This window comes from Miniopterus schreibersii, assembly GCF_964146895.1.
Source record: "Miniopterus schreibersii genome assembly, chromosome: 6".
Lineage (NCBI taxonomy): Eukaryota > Metazoa > Chordata > Mammalia > Chiroptera > Miniopteridae > Miniopterus > Miniopterus schreibersii.
Window position 1 is genome coordinate 55,292,575 of NC_138107.1, and position 13,403 is coordinate 55,305,977.

The window sequence follows — 13,403 nt, forward strand, 5'->3', positions numbered from 1 at the left end:
TCAGATTAGCTAACCAGAGCCAGGCCAGCCTTTCTGAGTGGGAAAAGAAGGCTCCTAAATCCACAGGAGGTGTGATTCCAGGGGCTGGGAAGAGGGACGCTGTGCTTTCGATGTTGTGCAATCATGTCCTCATGTTCCCAGAGGCCCCCAGCTCTTGTTTTCAATTGGCATCCTTTCTGATAGAGACAACTAACGTTTGTGAGATCTTGCCTAGCTCTACAAAGAGGCATCCAAAATGAAAACACTACTCTCCACCACAGTAGCATTCATTTAGGGAGCAGAGCATATCTAATGGAACACATTTCGAATCTGAAGACACCGTTCTCATACATAAAAATGCTGCCTGCTTTAACAAGGTACATAATTTTCCCTGCCCTGTTTCTTAAGAATCTAGGAAACATAAATAACTTTTAAATGTATCACTGTCATTAATTTTGTGTCACTCTAACCTTTTTTGAATTAAAAGACTGAAATAATATTGTGTATTCTGGCATCTATGCCAAGTATGATTAATTTGTGCCTCTCAGCTTCTGTACTACAATTTCTTAATTATAAAAGAATATTATCACGTGAGAATGAGAGGCATAATATAGTCAATTTCACAGGCTTAGGAGGAAAAAGAGAAACTACTGAAAATCATGATTCCCTGTGCAACAATATCTTGTCTTTATGGGGTTGTCAAGACTAGATAATTCTGAACACTAATGAAGAGAGAGCAAATGAAGGCAACACAAGATAATGTCGCGGAGCAGCCAAACACAAACATAACTATGTAGCATAGCAATCCAACCCAAAAGTGAGCAAGTCCCTGGGTTTTACTCAGCAAGAAAAACCTACCATTTGGGCCAAAAAAAACTAAGGCTTTTCTCTGGAATCTGGGCCTCCTCTCCTCACTGCCACTAGGTCACTCAAGCTCGCTCTCTCTAGCCCATCCCGCTACAGCAGCCTTCCAGGCGGCTGCCCTGCGCCACGCTTCCCTCACTGCGGCCCGTTTCTGCTCAGCCCTGAAAGTTTTTCCAAAAAAGCAAAGAAGATTATGTCATACTCTTTATGAAAAGTTCCTTCTTGGTTCAGAATGGATGGTAAGTTCAACCTTTAGGGGTTTTTTTCCAACCTAACAGCTGAACACCTTTTCTACTTGCGGAATTCACCACAGGGCCCAGCCACCCTTTACAGAAAATAAAGGGGCCATATTCTCCCTCTCCCCATCCTGTGAGAGCCAGGATGTAGGGATATGACCTGCGATTCACTAGTTAGGTGCTCCTGCCTGGGCCTTAGCTCTCCAGGGAGTGACAAAGACACAAGGACAGCTGAGTAGTTGTTCTTAGTGAAGGTGGCAATTTGAACCCAGGCGAGTGGGTGGGTACCCACGGCATATCCTGGCTGCATATTCCTGGGGGTGACTCTGGAATGTTCTCCTGTTGCCAGGCCTCCCTTGGTTCCTACCTGCTTTCCAAAGCAGTTCTCCAGCTTACGTGTCAATTCTGTGGTTACCAATATCCCTTCAATACATACCTTTTTCCCTTAAGTTAATCAGAGTAGCTTAGTATTGATGGCATCAAGAATCCTGACCAATACTGTTCTTTTCCCAGCCTGGTTTACCCACTAATTCTGGTCTCCTTGCTGTCCAAAGTTCCCATAGTACACCATGTACTTCTAGGCTCCTGTCACTTTGGGAATTAACTATGAACATTAAATGCCTCCTCACACCCCAGAGTTTCTAGCATTTTCCAACTGCATTGTTTATTCAACCAAACATTCACTGAGCACCTACCATGTTTCAGATTCTGTTCCAGGCAGTGGTTAAACAGAGGTGCAAGATACTGGTCTTTGCCTTTGCACAGCTCAGAAAGGCCCTGAATTTTTCTGTGCACCCAGACCACCATAAGCATGAAGTGATTTTCAGCATGAGGTAGTTGTTGCTACAAAGCTTGTGAGCAAAATTACAAAGTACTTTTATCTCTATTGCCATGCTACCCTGATGTCTTGTCTCTAGCTCTCTGGACCTCAAACTTCATGACTGTCCTCTGCCACCAGAAACCTCAATGCCATAGCCTGTATGGTTCCAGTCCTACTCTCACCAACTAGGTGTCATGCTTTAAAATGTCACCTTTCTTCCCAAACTTTCCATCATTCTCTTAGTGTAGCAGCTGTCACTTAGGTGTTAGAAAATATGAATTAAAATATTCCACACTAAAGGTGAACGAGTGAAAGGCTTGACCTTTTCTGAGGGGGAGTCTTTATATTTTAAAATGAGTGATGATGCATTTAAACCTCTAAGGGAAGTGGAACTGTTTGAACGGGGGTGCTCCTGCCTGCTGTGTGATATGCTTGGTTAACACACCACCAAGCCAAACTTAGCCCTTTTATAATCCTTTGCAAACCTGGTCTTGTGCTCTTTTATATTCCCTTCATTAGGATATCAGTAACTAACTCTGAATCAACATAAATCATCAAAGATTTCACTACTTTTCTTTAAAAATTAGTGTAACTTGCCTTGGTGTCTCTTAAGAATTTAGCAGAATAGTCGACAGTAAGTGCCTCATAAAGCGCATGGGGCTTATAGTCAACTATATCCCACACCTTCTGGGCCCATTTCTGAAGTTCAAGTGCATCACCCAGGAGCTGGTCATTAACGAAACACATGACATAGGAAGAATACTCCCAGACTTCATTCTTAAGTTCCTATAAAGGAAAAGGACCGGAAAAAAAGGTCACGAAAAAGGAAAAACAAAAAACAAAACATGCTAAACCCACAAGCCACAGCTTGGGTTCAACTCTAGAACTAAATCTTTAAAAAAATATATATTTTGCCACCCCTCAGAATTTTGCCCTCAAAAGGAACTTAAGAACATTTCTCATGACTCTGACATTACTTAAAGCAAAGAATGCCCTAAACGTAATCTTGAAAATGGTATAATCATAGAAAATAGATGGTAATCTGGTCATAAAAATCTGTGCGTGTGGCAAACTTGTTGCATTAACATGAGGACAAAAGGCAATCTCGGCCTCATTTCTGAAGCACGTTCACTGTGTGCACACGTGGAAGCGCATACACGGGAAGGTGGGGCACCGAGACATGGTTTTCAGTGCCCAGGGTGGAAAGAATGCTTCATTGACGGGAGGGTGTGTGTCAGGGTGAGGAAACGCCTCCTGAGGGCCAACAAGGACTTCTGGGCACCCCAGGGGCGGTCCCGAAGAGGACTCACCTGCATCAACATTTCAAGCACCCAGCCCTTCAAAATGAAGTGCCTTTTCACCCACAGGACACGGCCAGTCAACCTCCTAAATCCCAGAGTGTGGCCACTGAGGAATGTCCCCTCCGAGGAGACCTGCTTTATTATTCCCACTGCCAATCCTGCTCATTTGGGACAGCTATTCACTAATTTCAGTGGGCAACCAGAATTGCAGATTCCTAAACCCCAACTGAGTTTCTGATTCTGGGGTGGGGCCTGAGAATTTGCATTTCTAACAACATCCCAGGAGGTGCGAATGAGGCTGGTCTGGAGGCTGCATTTAGAGGAGCGCTGGTTTGGGGAACAGCCTCCCATGCCCTTATCAAAGCCTGCTTCAAGAAAGAGAATACACTTGTTCAGGCTGAACTGTAAACCACTAGCTGTTTGAACCGATCAGCGTTATCACATTTCACAGGACACAAAACTTTGGCAAGGGGAGAAAAAGTTTGTGGATATTTTCGTTTGTGTGGTGGGAGATATGCAGGAGGTACACTTGACTCAGGCTGAAGAGGTAAATGCCTCGACTGTGTGTGTCTCTCGCTTGCCTCAGGGGAGAGGCTCTCCAGCACTATGATGGGCAGTATGTTGCTGCTGGGGGGAGGGGAGGGGAGGGGAAGGGAGGGGAGGGGAGGGGAGGGGAGGGGAGGGGAGGGGAGGGAAGGGGGAGGGGAGGGGAAGGGGAGAGGGGAGGGGAAGGGGAGAGGGGAGGGAAGGGGGGAGGGGAGGGGGAGGGGAGAGGAAGGCATTTCAAAAGCCCTGAAGCCATCCCTCAGGGGTGCAACACATTGGGCTGAAGCATAAGGCCAGCCGGAACCTAACCTCAGGTGTGCTAATAAGCACTGCCTCTAACATGTGACACAGCACTTACTCTGAAGGACAAAATACTGGCCTGACAAGGAAGAAAAGGCTAAAGCGACAAGTATCCAGGAGGTGAGGGTGAGAGAGAGAAAAAAGGAAGGATAATAAAAAAAGAATAGGTGGAAAGCAGCAGCGATGATGACCTAGAAGGCCTCATGAGAAAAGCAGGAGGAAGGAAAACAAAACATCTGGAGCCCAGGAACCCAGGCGGAAAAGGTCAGAGGACAGTGGGAAAACCTCAGGGGAGCAGGTACAGGCCAAAGCATAAGGTCATGGCTGCCCGGGAGGTGGAGAGCATGACACTGGTACACAGTATAGTACGTTTGATGATAAAAATTAAGAAAAACATTGTTTTATGTTAGGGTGACCAACTGCCCTGGTTTGGACTGACTCAGCTTTAGCATTAAAATTTCTGAATCCCAGGAAATTCCTCAGTCCCGGGTAAACCAGGACCATTGGTCACCCTAGTTGTTGTAAGGATTAGAGTTAATAAATGTAGAAGCTATTAGAATAGTGTCTGGCATATAATAAGCACCATATGTAAGTGTTTGCTATGGTTCTATTTGAATGCCAATGAAAATGTATTATGGCTGTGAAAATGGAATGAGACTTAACTGGTATTCCTGATTCAGTTTTGCACCATTCATGAGACTGGAGAGTGAAGTGGTCTCCAGTAAAGCAGCACTATCTACAGGATCATCACAGATCACAGGACCTCCTTGTGCAATCAAGCACAGAACAGTTGGAACTGCTCCAGTCGGTGGAAACGGGATTTCACTAGGCACAGGCCACATGGGGTGGGGCAGGGAAACCAGGGCTCTCTACAGGACAGGACCAGTGGTGTCAAGGAAGCAGTATACGCCATTCCAGCCTCCCCCCACCCAACACGAGATATTCCTGAGCCAGGATGCCACCTTAGAATTTTTCATGTTACATGCCCCACGCAGCACTACCAACTTATCAGGGCTGGCATCCAAGAGAAAACCTATCTGCCCTCCCTGGACAAGCTCTGCCAGCTCTGGGGTCTGGGATTCTTCAAGGGTACCATTAGAGGGGAGATGCAGAGAAGGAAGCTTCGATTAGAACAAGGCTACCCTGTGGGCATGTGGTGCCATCATAGGAGCTCCCCGAGGCAGAGAGCCCAACACAAGCCCCTCGCTAGATCTGTGATCCAAAACCAAAGCCTTCCAGAGTCAAGAGTGCCAGTCCATAGTAACCAGAGCCCCAGGGTGTCACAGGAAATGTGATGTGCAGGGAAAGAGGGGCAACCATCAGCAGCGGTAAATAGAAGCACTGGGAATTTAAAACTTACCTTTATCACATGCCTTCCAAAAGAAAATCCTGTAAATATTTTACTTTTTCTTAAAATCAGCCTGGTAAAATCATTGAAATAACTTAGGAAAAGTGCATAATTTAGAGAAATAAAATTTAGTTGTGCTAAAATTACTACTTCAGTTTTTCCAAAACAATGCATAAATACTTCAGTCAAAATTGTGCTCATTTCCCCCACCCGGTATACCCTTTACCCTTTTTTGCTCCTGTAGATATTGATCCCATGCAAATTCTTGAAGAGGAACTATTATAGGATCTTCAAATCGGGATGAAAAATTACGCTTCAGACTCTAGGTTTCAAAATAGAACAACTAGTTTAAAGTAAGTTCTTTTTTAAAGTAGTAATTATTTCTCCCAGTTTTTATGGGGTCCCCAAGAAATTTTATACAACGCATACCCAGGCTGCTCTGTCCGGCTTAAATGCCCCCTCCCAGCCACCCAGAACCCCTGTGTTCACTTCCATTAAGTCACTCCCCAGTCCAGGCAGGGGCTCTGTCTTATTTGTCTCTTTGAGGGCAAAGACTATGTCTGAGATTTCGCGTATTTCCACTGGCCTCCACATCCGGCACACAGTGGATCGTTCACACATAGCAACTGAACAAACAAATGAACAAATAAACAAGTTTGTACAATAGTTTTGTGATCTGCCATGTTCTTTTAGGATGTTTTCTTAAATTAAACTCTTATTAAGCCTCACCGGATCTATGGATACTCTTTTATTTTTTAATATATCTTTATTGATTTTAGAGAGAGGAAGGAGACAGAGAGAGACAGAAATATCCATGATGAGAGAGTCATTGATCCCTGCCTCCTGCAAGCCCCCCACTGGGGATCGAGCCCGGAACCTGGGCATGTGCCCTGACCGGGAATTGAACCCTTGACCTCTTGGTTCATGGGTGGACGCTCAACCACTGTGCAACACCAGCCAGGCACGTTTAGGTTTAGATATTGAGCATGTTTTAGTTTAACATATATAATTGTGTCTATATGAATCAGAGAAAATTCTTACTGGTTAACAATCCCCGTCAAAAATAAAAAGTTTTGGTTCCTAATATGCCATACTTTCCCTCCTCCTAAAGCAAGAGAAGGTAGTTGAGGCAATAACAATTAGGCCTCGTTTTTCTGAGTGGGTCTGAGGAGTAGATGGGCCAACAGGGGAAAGTGACAGCTGGCCTCTCCCGCTGCGGTCTAAGAGGGCACCGACCTGGCACATTTCATCAAGGGTGATATTTCATGAGGGAGAAAAAAAGGATGTGAGTGCATCTTGCCTTGGGACAAGGGACAGCAGAAGGCAACAGCAACCTGGCCATTTCCTTCTTACTACTGTCCCCCACCAATTGATGATGTGTGCTTTTTACTCAATTCCAGCGTCTGTGCTCAGTCTGAGGCAATTGTGCAGAATGACTGTTTTGAATTGAGGGACCACCTGGAATAACTAATAAGCCCAACAGTTTTCAAATTAAACATACTTAACCATGCTTTCGTCATAATTTAGTGTTTGTTCTAGAATGGACTATATCCAAATTAGTATATATGTAATACTTTTTACAAATCTGAATCTTTGTCTGTTAATTAGGCATCTGGGATTGCTCACATATAATCATGTTGGGCTTATTTTCATGATCCTTTATTAAGATAGAACTAACTTTATTAAGATAGAACTAATTTACATTGATGTTTTCATATTCAAATAGAGCTACAGTAGGCAAAAGCTTAGGAAAGGGAAATTATCATTACTAATACAATAAATGTTAGATGGGCCAGGTACAGAAACCCGGGTATGGAGACTCACCAGGGAAGGAAGTCTCGGATGCCTAGCAAGGGATGAAACTGTGGAAATAAGAACCTTGTCCCCAGGGTAACCTACCCTCCCCTAGCATATCACTGGTCATGAGTTTTAGACTCCCTAAGCGTTCCTCCCTAAAAATAGGCCTCAGTTGTATTTCAGCTCCAGGCCCAGAAAAGCAGGGAAACCAGACAAGTGGAACCATGGCTACCTCAGGACCACATATACTGACTAATGACTCCCTGCTCTGGCACCCACCAATCAGTGGAGGCCATGACTCTGAAAGAGGACCCTTGGAAAGCTGATGAATATTCTACTGAGACCTTCCCTTAAGATTCCCACCTGCAAATTAAGAGATAAATACACTCAGGACAAAGGACCCAGTGCACCTCCCCCCATTCAGGGGACCCCACAAGACTTGCAACCAGGGGAGCAATGGGCAGCAGCAGCATTTCCCCCGCTTACCCCCTGAGCCTGTCTCCAAGGCCCCCTTCTCTCTCTGACTTCTCAGTGAGCCAAAGCAGCCCAGCCTAGGCTCTCCCATTGCTTCTTCTATGCTCTTCCTTGTTTCACTGTCCCAAGTATATTTTTGCGGCCATCATGGGCCCACTACCCTTTGGCTCAGTGCTGTGTAGCCCTTCCCTTTGGATATCCTCATCCTCTTTTAATAAATTTAATTTTTCTTTATTCACCTGTCTGAGATGGCTATATAGCCAGCCATGCACCACCGACCCTTAACCTTTCAATAAAGGCACTGTTTTCTTAACTTAGTGTGCTCTACAACAGAGAATGGCAAACTGTGGTCAGCATGCCACATCAAAAAATCAAAAGAAGAATCGTATTTCATGTCATGTGAAATTATACGCAAGTCAAATTTCAGTGTGCATAATAGTTTTATTGGAAAACCACTATTCATTTATATACTGTCTGTGGCTGCTTTTGCACCACAAGGACAGAGCTGAGTAGTGGCCATTGACAACCTATGGCCACGAGAGCCTAATAATTTAATATCTGGACTTTACACAAAAACATTGCCAACACCTTAACTACAGCGTGGAGCAGGCACAGAAAACATGTGCCTTCAGAAAAGGAGTTAAGAAAAACAACGGGGAAAAATCCCTCTAGCACATGAAGTACAACTTAGGCCATAAAAACTATGCTGAAACCATCAGCCCAGTTAACACAAACCCTTAATTTCTACTTCTTTTCATGATCCATACATCATTTCCACAGACTTCTGATCACCTATTCCTTCATTTTGATGTAAACTTTACCTATTTCACAAATTAGTTACTACTTCCTGATTTGATATAATTACAGACTTTTCTTTAATTCTGTGAACTTGGAATAGGCAAGATAGGAATTTAAGATTTCTTCTGCTTGGGGACATTTTGTGTCAAGTATCCAGCTTAGTACTTTGGGAGACAGAAACATGAATAAGGTATTGTCCTAGAGTCTAAGTGGGAAGGAGAGAAGCTCCGCATAACCTTAGAGCAGCATTTCTGGAGCAAACCTCAAAGACGTGCTGAATTCTACATTTCAACATTTCACACATTGCTGCATCTCCCCTGCATCGGGGTTATGGATGTGCTGCAACATTACTGAGCTGGCCACATTCTTCCAATTAGGGTGTTTTTCTACCTAGATCATTCTGTGTGTTTACAAATAAGTATCTGTACTCTCCAAAGCACCTGATGGTGCGTCATTTATTAAGAAATCACCTCAAGCACCTAATTCTATTGGAATGCAGTGACTGTTATAGAAACTTAAATTCAATTTAAAAAAACCTTTCTGAATGGTTTTCAAAAATCACTTGGAGAGTTTGTAAAAAAGTATATACATACATATATATATATATATCATGCAGAGCCGGGCATGGCTCAGCGGTTGAGCATCGACCTAGGATCCAGGAGATCAGGGTTGGATTCTGGATCAGGGCACATGCCTGGGTTGAGGGTTCGATCCCCAGCAGGGGGCGTGCAGGAGGCAGCCGATCAATGACTCTCATCATTGATGTTTCAACTCTCTCTCTCCCTCTCCCTTCCTCTCTCTGAAATCAATAAAAGTTTTAAAAAATATCAGCTATCTATAACTCTTTTCCCTAAACATTTTTCATGAATTTTTAAAATCCGTAATTTCAGTTAAAATTTTATGTGAAATAAAATGTAAGAATATGCAGAGAGAAGGAACTACCTTTATTCCCAGCACGGTTCTGAACGCGCCCTCCGCTCGAAAGGCCCTTTAAAGGCACCCGGCCTGGCAGTGGAATGCCCGCCCCCAGCCCGCACTTTTTCTCCACGCGCTCAGATCCAACCAGACTGGCCCCATTCGGCCGGGACATTCCCCGCCCGGAACATCGACCGCCCCCCACCACCGGAGGGCGGGAGGAGAAGCGGAAGGGCCCCCGCACTGGTGGTTTCTTCGCCGTTACCTCTGCCGTGCTCTTCGCAATCTGAAAGCCGGAGCTTTTGAAGAGCCCCACCACCTTCACCTGCAGCGGCTGCGCGGGCGGCGACAGCGAGCGGCACTGGCCTGCCATGACCGCGCCCGCGCACTGCTCGGGCACAAACACTGCGTGTCGCCAGGGCAACCGCGAGGTCCCGCCCCGCCACTAGCCGGGAGGGGGAGGTGAGGGGCGGACTGGGGCGGACGCGGGGCGGGGCTAAGGGCTGCGCGGGCGGCGGCGGCGGCGGCCCGGCTAGTTCGCCTGTTGTTGGAGGGCCTGGTGCGCTGCAGGCGAGGGAGCGCGGGCCGCTGAGGCCAGGGACGAGTTTCGGGGAAGAGGAACCGGGAGCCCCGCGCCCCTTGTGCCTCAGCCCGGCTCGCCGCCCGTTCGGGCCCCCGCGCGCGCGGCCCTTGCCTCCCGCCAGCTCCCGGGTTTCGCCGCAGATCGCCTTTCCGGCTAGGTGGGCATCCGGTTTGGGCCGGCGGGCCGGTTGCCCGGGTGACGCGGGAGTCTGCGGCGGGTGGCGGGTAGCGAGGCCCGGCGCTAGGCCTGAGCCTGGGGGGCTCGGGCGCCACGGCCTTCCGGGGGGCGCGGGGCAGGGCCGACCACCTGTGCGCACCGCCTCGGCAGGAGGCGCCGCCGGCCGCACCAGTCCGGACCGCGGCTGTCGCTGCGGAAGCCCCCGCAGCGTCCACGCCATGAAGCCCAACTTCTCCCTTCGACTGAGGATCTTTAATCTCAACTGCTGGTGAGTGCTTCCGCGGAGCGGGGTCTGGGGCCACAGCCCCGTTCGCACCCACACAGCCGGAAGGAGACGACCATCCTCACCTCCGGGCCAGGGCTCTCCCCTGTCCTACGATCTCGGGGTTCTGGGAGAACCCGCACCTCGCCCCAGCTCCAGTGGTGTCGGAGGGCCGAGCACCCCCAGCAGCCACCTTCCCTGACCTTTCTGTTCTTAGGGGCATTCCCTACGTGAGCAAGCACCGAGCAGACCGCATGAAGCGCCTGGGGGACTTTCTGAACATGGAGAGCTTCGACCTAGCTCTACTGGAGGAGGTGGGCTGTGTGGAACTGGTGTGGAACCCTGGATAAGAGGAGGGGTGGCGGGGGTGGGGGTGGAGCAGGAGACTTTCCCTCTGGGGAATGAGCCAGGCCGACCACCTCACCCCTTCCCCCAGGTGTGGAGTGAGCAGGACTTCCAGTACCTGAGACAGAAGCTGTTGCCCACCTACCCAGATGCACACTACTTCAGGAGGTGAGAAGGCTACTGGCCTGGAAGCCTGTTTTGACCTAGAGGCTCTTGACCCTGGCCAGCTGTACCCTGTCCTGCCTGCACCCTCCTCCCTCTCCCAGCACCCTTTCTTCCTGGTGTGGAAGCAGGAGAGGGTGGAACCTGGAAGATCCTAGCTAGCTCTTCAGCTCATCTCAGCCTTGTTATCAGGTCACCCTGTCATTCGTCCCACAAAGGCTGTTGCTTTGAGCTGTGTTCTAGGGCTGGTCCCAGCAGGAGAGAGAGAGAAAAAAGTAGCTGATAAGTGCTGAGACAAGGGAAGGGAAGAAGACTGGTTCTTTCTCTTCCTGCTTTTCTGGCTATTAATCAGGCCTTGTGTTTCAGTGGCATCATTGGCAGTGGCCTTTGTGTTTTCTCCAAACACCCAATCCAGGAATTCACCCAGCATGTCTACACTCTCAATGGCTACCCCTACATGGTATGCCTGACCTCTGACCTCTTCCACCTCCCTTCCCCACCACCCACTAACACAGCCCTCCTAGGGCTGCAGGGGATGGGCAGAAAGAGCTTAGCAGTGCCCTGAGTTCCTGCCCCCTCCTGCCTGCAGATCCATCATGGTGACTGGTTCTGTGGGAAGGCTGTGGGGCTGCTGGTACTCCATCTCAGTGGACTGGTGCTCAATGTCTACGTGACCCATGTGAGTGAAACTGGCAGTGCTTAGGGCTGGGACAGGCAGCCTGGTCCTATGAAAGAGATGGGACTCCTCTAGCTGGGCTGCCTGGGGGTGAAGTGTGGAGGCAGGGTCTACTAGTCAGTAGGCAAGGTTCACCAAGCACCATGCCAAGTGACAGATACAAGTTTCATTTAGACCTGCCCTTGGGACCTTTAGCCTCATCTGCTGTAATCTCATTTATCTTGCTCAGCTCCATGCAGAGTACAATCGACAGAAGGACATCTACTTAGCACATCGTGTGGCCCAAGCTTGGGAACTGGCCCATTTCATCCAGTGTGTGAGCCTGGGCTTGACAAGGGAAGTGGGATGGGGTCCAGGGGCTGAGGGGTGGCCAGAGCTCCACTAATGGGATAGAGCTGGCTAAGAAAGAATTCTTGCCTTACTCACCTGGTTCCCCCAGCCATACATCCAAGAAGGCCGATGTGGTTCTATTGTGTGGGGACCTCAACTTACACCCAAAGGACCTGGGCTGCCGCCTGCTGAAGGAGTGGACAGGGCTGCATGATGCCTACCTTGAGACCCGAGATTTCAAGGTGAGGACCTACCTGATTATTTCCCCACCTGGATGCCCAGCTTCTTTCCCTTCTTTTCCCACATTCTGGCACGAGGCAACTGTTCATCTAGGGTTCTGAAGAAGGCTGTACAATGGTACCTGGGAACTGCTATGTCAACCAGAAGGAGCTGCAGCCCTTTCCCTATGGCATCCGCATCGACTATGTGCTTTATAAGGTCAGGCCTCTCCCCATAATGTGCCTTCACCCACTGTGTCTTTTCATCTCTCACCAATCTGCTGATCCTTTGTCTAGCTAGTCTAGTCTTAGTTCACTGATAACTGGAGAATGGGATAGCCAGGAGCTGGTTTTCTGGGAAGATATAAATTTCTCTCTGGCCTTTACTTTTCCCAGGCAGTTTCTGGGTTCTACATCTCCTGTAAGACTCTCAAAACTACTACAGGCCACGACCCTCACAGTAGCTCCCCCTTCTCTGATCATGAGGCCCTGATGGCTACTCTGTGTGTGAGACACAGCCCACCCCAGCAGAACCCCAGTTCTACCCACGGTGAGTCACCCCTGCCTTTTCCCTTGGTCCCTCCCCGCCACAAGGCAGCCCTTCCACTCTGACCCTCTCTTCTACCCCACTGCCCTGCCTTGTTCTAGGACCAGCAGAGAGGTCGCCATTGATCAGTGTGCTAAGGGAGGCCTTGACAGAGCTGGATCTGGCTGTAGTTCAAGCTCGTTGGTGGGCCACGTTTGCTGGCTATATGACTGGTCTAGGGCTGCTTTTCTTGGCAGTGCTATGTGTCCTGGCCGCTGGAGGAGGGATCAGGGAAGTTGCCATACTGTTCTGGACCCCCAGCATAGGACTGATGCTGGGGGCAGGTGCAGTCTACATCTTCCACATGCAGGAGGCCAAGGGCTTATGTAAGGCCCAGGCTGAGCTCCAGCATGTGCTAGGAAAGGCAAAGGAGGCCCAGGACCTGGGCACAGTGTCTCAGCCAGCCTTGTTCCTGGGGCATCAGGAGGGGGACAGGGCTGAGGACCAATAAAGCTTGACACTTTGATTGCTCTGTCTTTTTCGTTGTAGAGACAGCAATTGATTGTCACAATGTAGACCTTCAGGCTCCTACACATCTCTTGCTTTCCCTATACACTCCCACCGCCCATCTGCAGGCAGCCTAAGCCCTGCGGGTGGCAGAAACATTTTTATTGTAAACAGTGAGGCCCTCTCCTAGGCAGCCCAGATGAGCAGGGTCGCACTGTCCTGGGGTGAGGTGGTCTTTT

The 13,403-nt window shown here is 48.6% G+C and overlaps 2 protein-coding genes across 7 annotated transcripts in view; one reads left to right on the forward strand and one right to left on the reverse strand.

Moving 5' to 3' along the window:
• Positions 1 to 9,813, reverse strand: part of PPIL6 (peptidylprolyl isomerase like 6) — a 24,161-nt gene extending 14,348 nt beyond the window's left edge. For 3 of the 5 annotated variants that reach the window (XM_081140861.1, XM_081140860.1, XM_081140862.1), the window contains exons 1-3: positions 9,644 to 9,811; positions 5,621 to 5,716; positions 2,497 to 2,685 (exon numbers count right to left, since the gene is read on the reverse strand). In XM_081140861.1, coding sequence (XP_080996987.1) covers positions 2,497 to 2,685; positions 5,621 to 5,716; positions 9,644 to 9,751 — 393 coding nt within the window. In that variant the 5' untranslated portion in view covers positions 9,752 to 9,811. Of the gene's footprint in view, positions 1 to 2,496; positions 2,686 to 5,620; positions 5,717 to 9,643 lie in introns of all 5 variants that reach the window. The other 2 variants (XM_081140863.1, XM_081140864.1) reach the window with 2 other exon arrangements.
• Positions 9,814 to 9,854: 41 nt separating this feature from the next.
• Positions 9,855 to 13,183, forward strand: SMPD2 (sphingomyelin phosphodiesterase 2). 2 transcript variants are annotated; one of them, XM_081140858.1, is made up of 11 exons: positions 9,855 to 10,118; positions 10,289 to 10,406; positions 10,618 to 10,714; positions 10,837 to 10,913; positions 11,274 to 11,367; positions 11,497 to 11,586; positions 11,813 to 11,895; positions 12,023 to 12,155; positions 12,247 to 12,351; positions 12,528 to 12,681; positions 12,780 to 13,183. In XM_081140858.1, the coding sequence occupies exons 2-11, from the start codon at positions 10,357 to 10,359 to the stop codon at positions 13,166 to 13,168; spliced, it is 1,272 nt and encodes a 423-aa protein (XP_080996984.1). In that variant the 5' UTR covers positions 9,855 to 10,118; positions 10,289 to 10,356; the 3' UTR covers positions 13,169 to 13,183. The 2 variants fall into 2 exon arrangements, with proteins under 2 accessions (XP_080996984.1, XP_080996985.1); XM_081140859.1 differs by having other exon boundaries at positions 9,872 to 10,406.
• The last annotated feature ends 220 nt before the right edge of the window (positions 13,184 to 13,403 follow it).

What these genes read in the sequence shown, in the direction of transcription:
- SMPD2 (XM_081140858.1), top strand. Translation starts at nt 10,357, where the DNA reads ATGAAGCCCAACTTCTCCCTTCGACTGAGGATCTTTAATCTCAACTGC. An exon ending in TCAATGTCTACGTGACCCAT is followed by an intron (nt 11,587 to 11,812) that starts GTGAGTGAAACT and finishes TATCTTGCTCAG; the next exon opens with CTCCATGCAGAGTACAATCG. An exon ending in GAACTGGCCCATTTCATCCA is followed by an intron (nt 11,896 to 12,022) that starts GTGTGTGAGCCT and finishes TGGTTCCCCCAG; the next exon opens with CCATACATCCAAGAAGGCCG.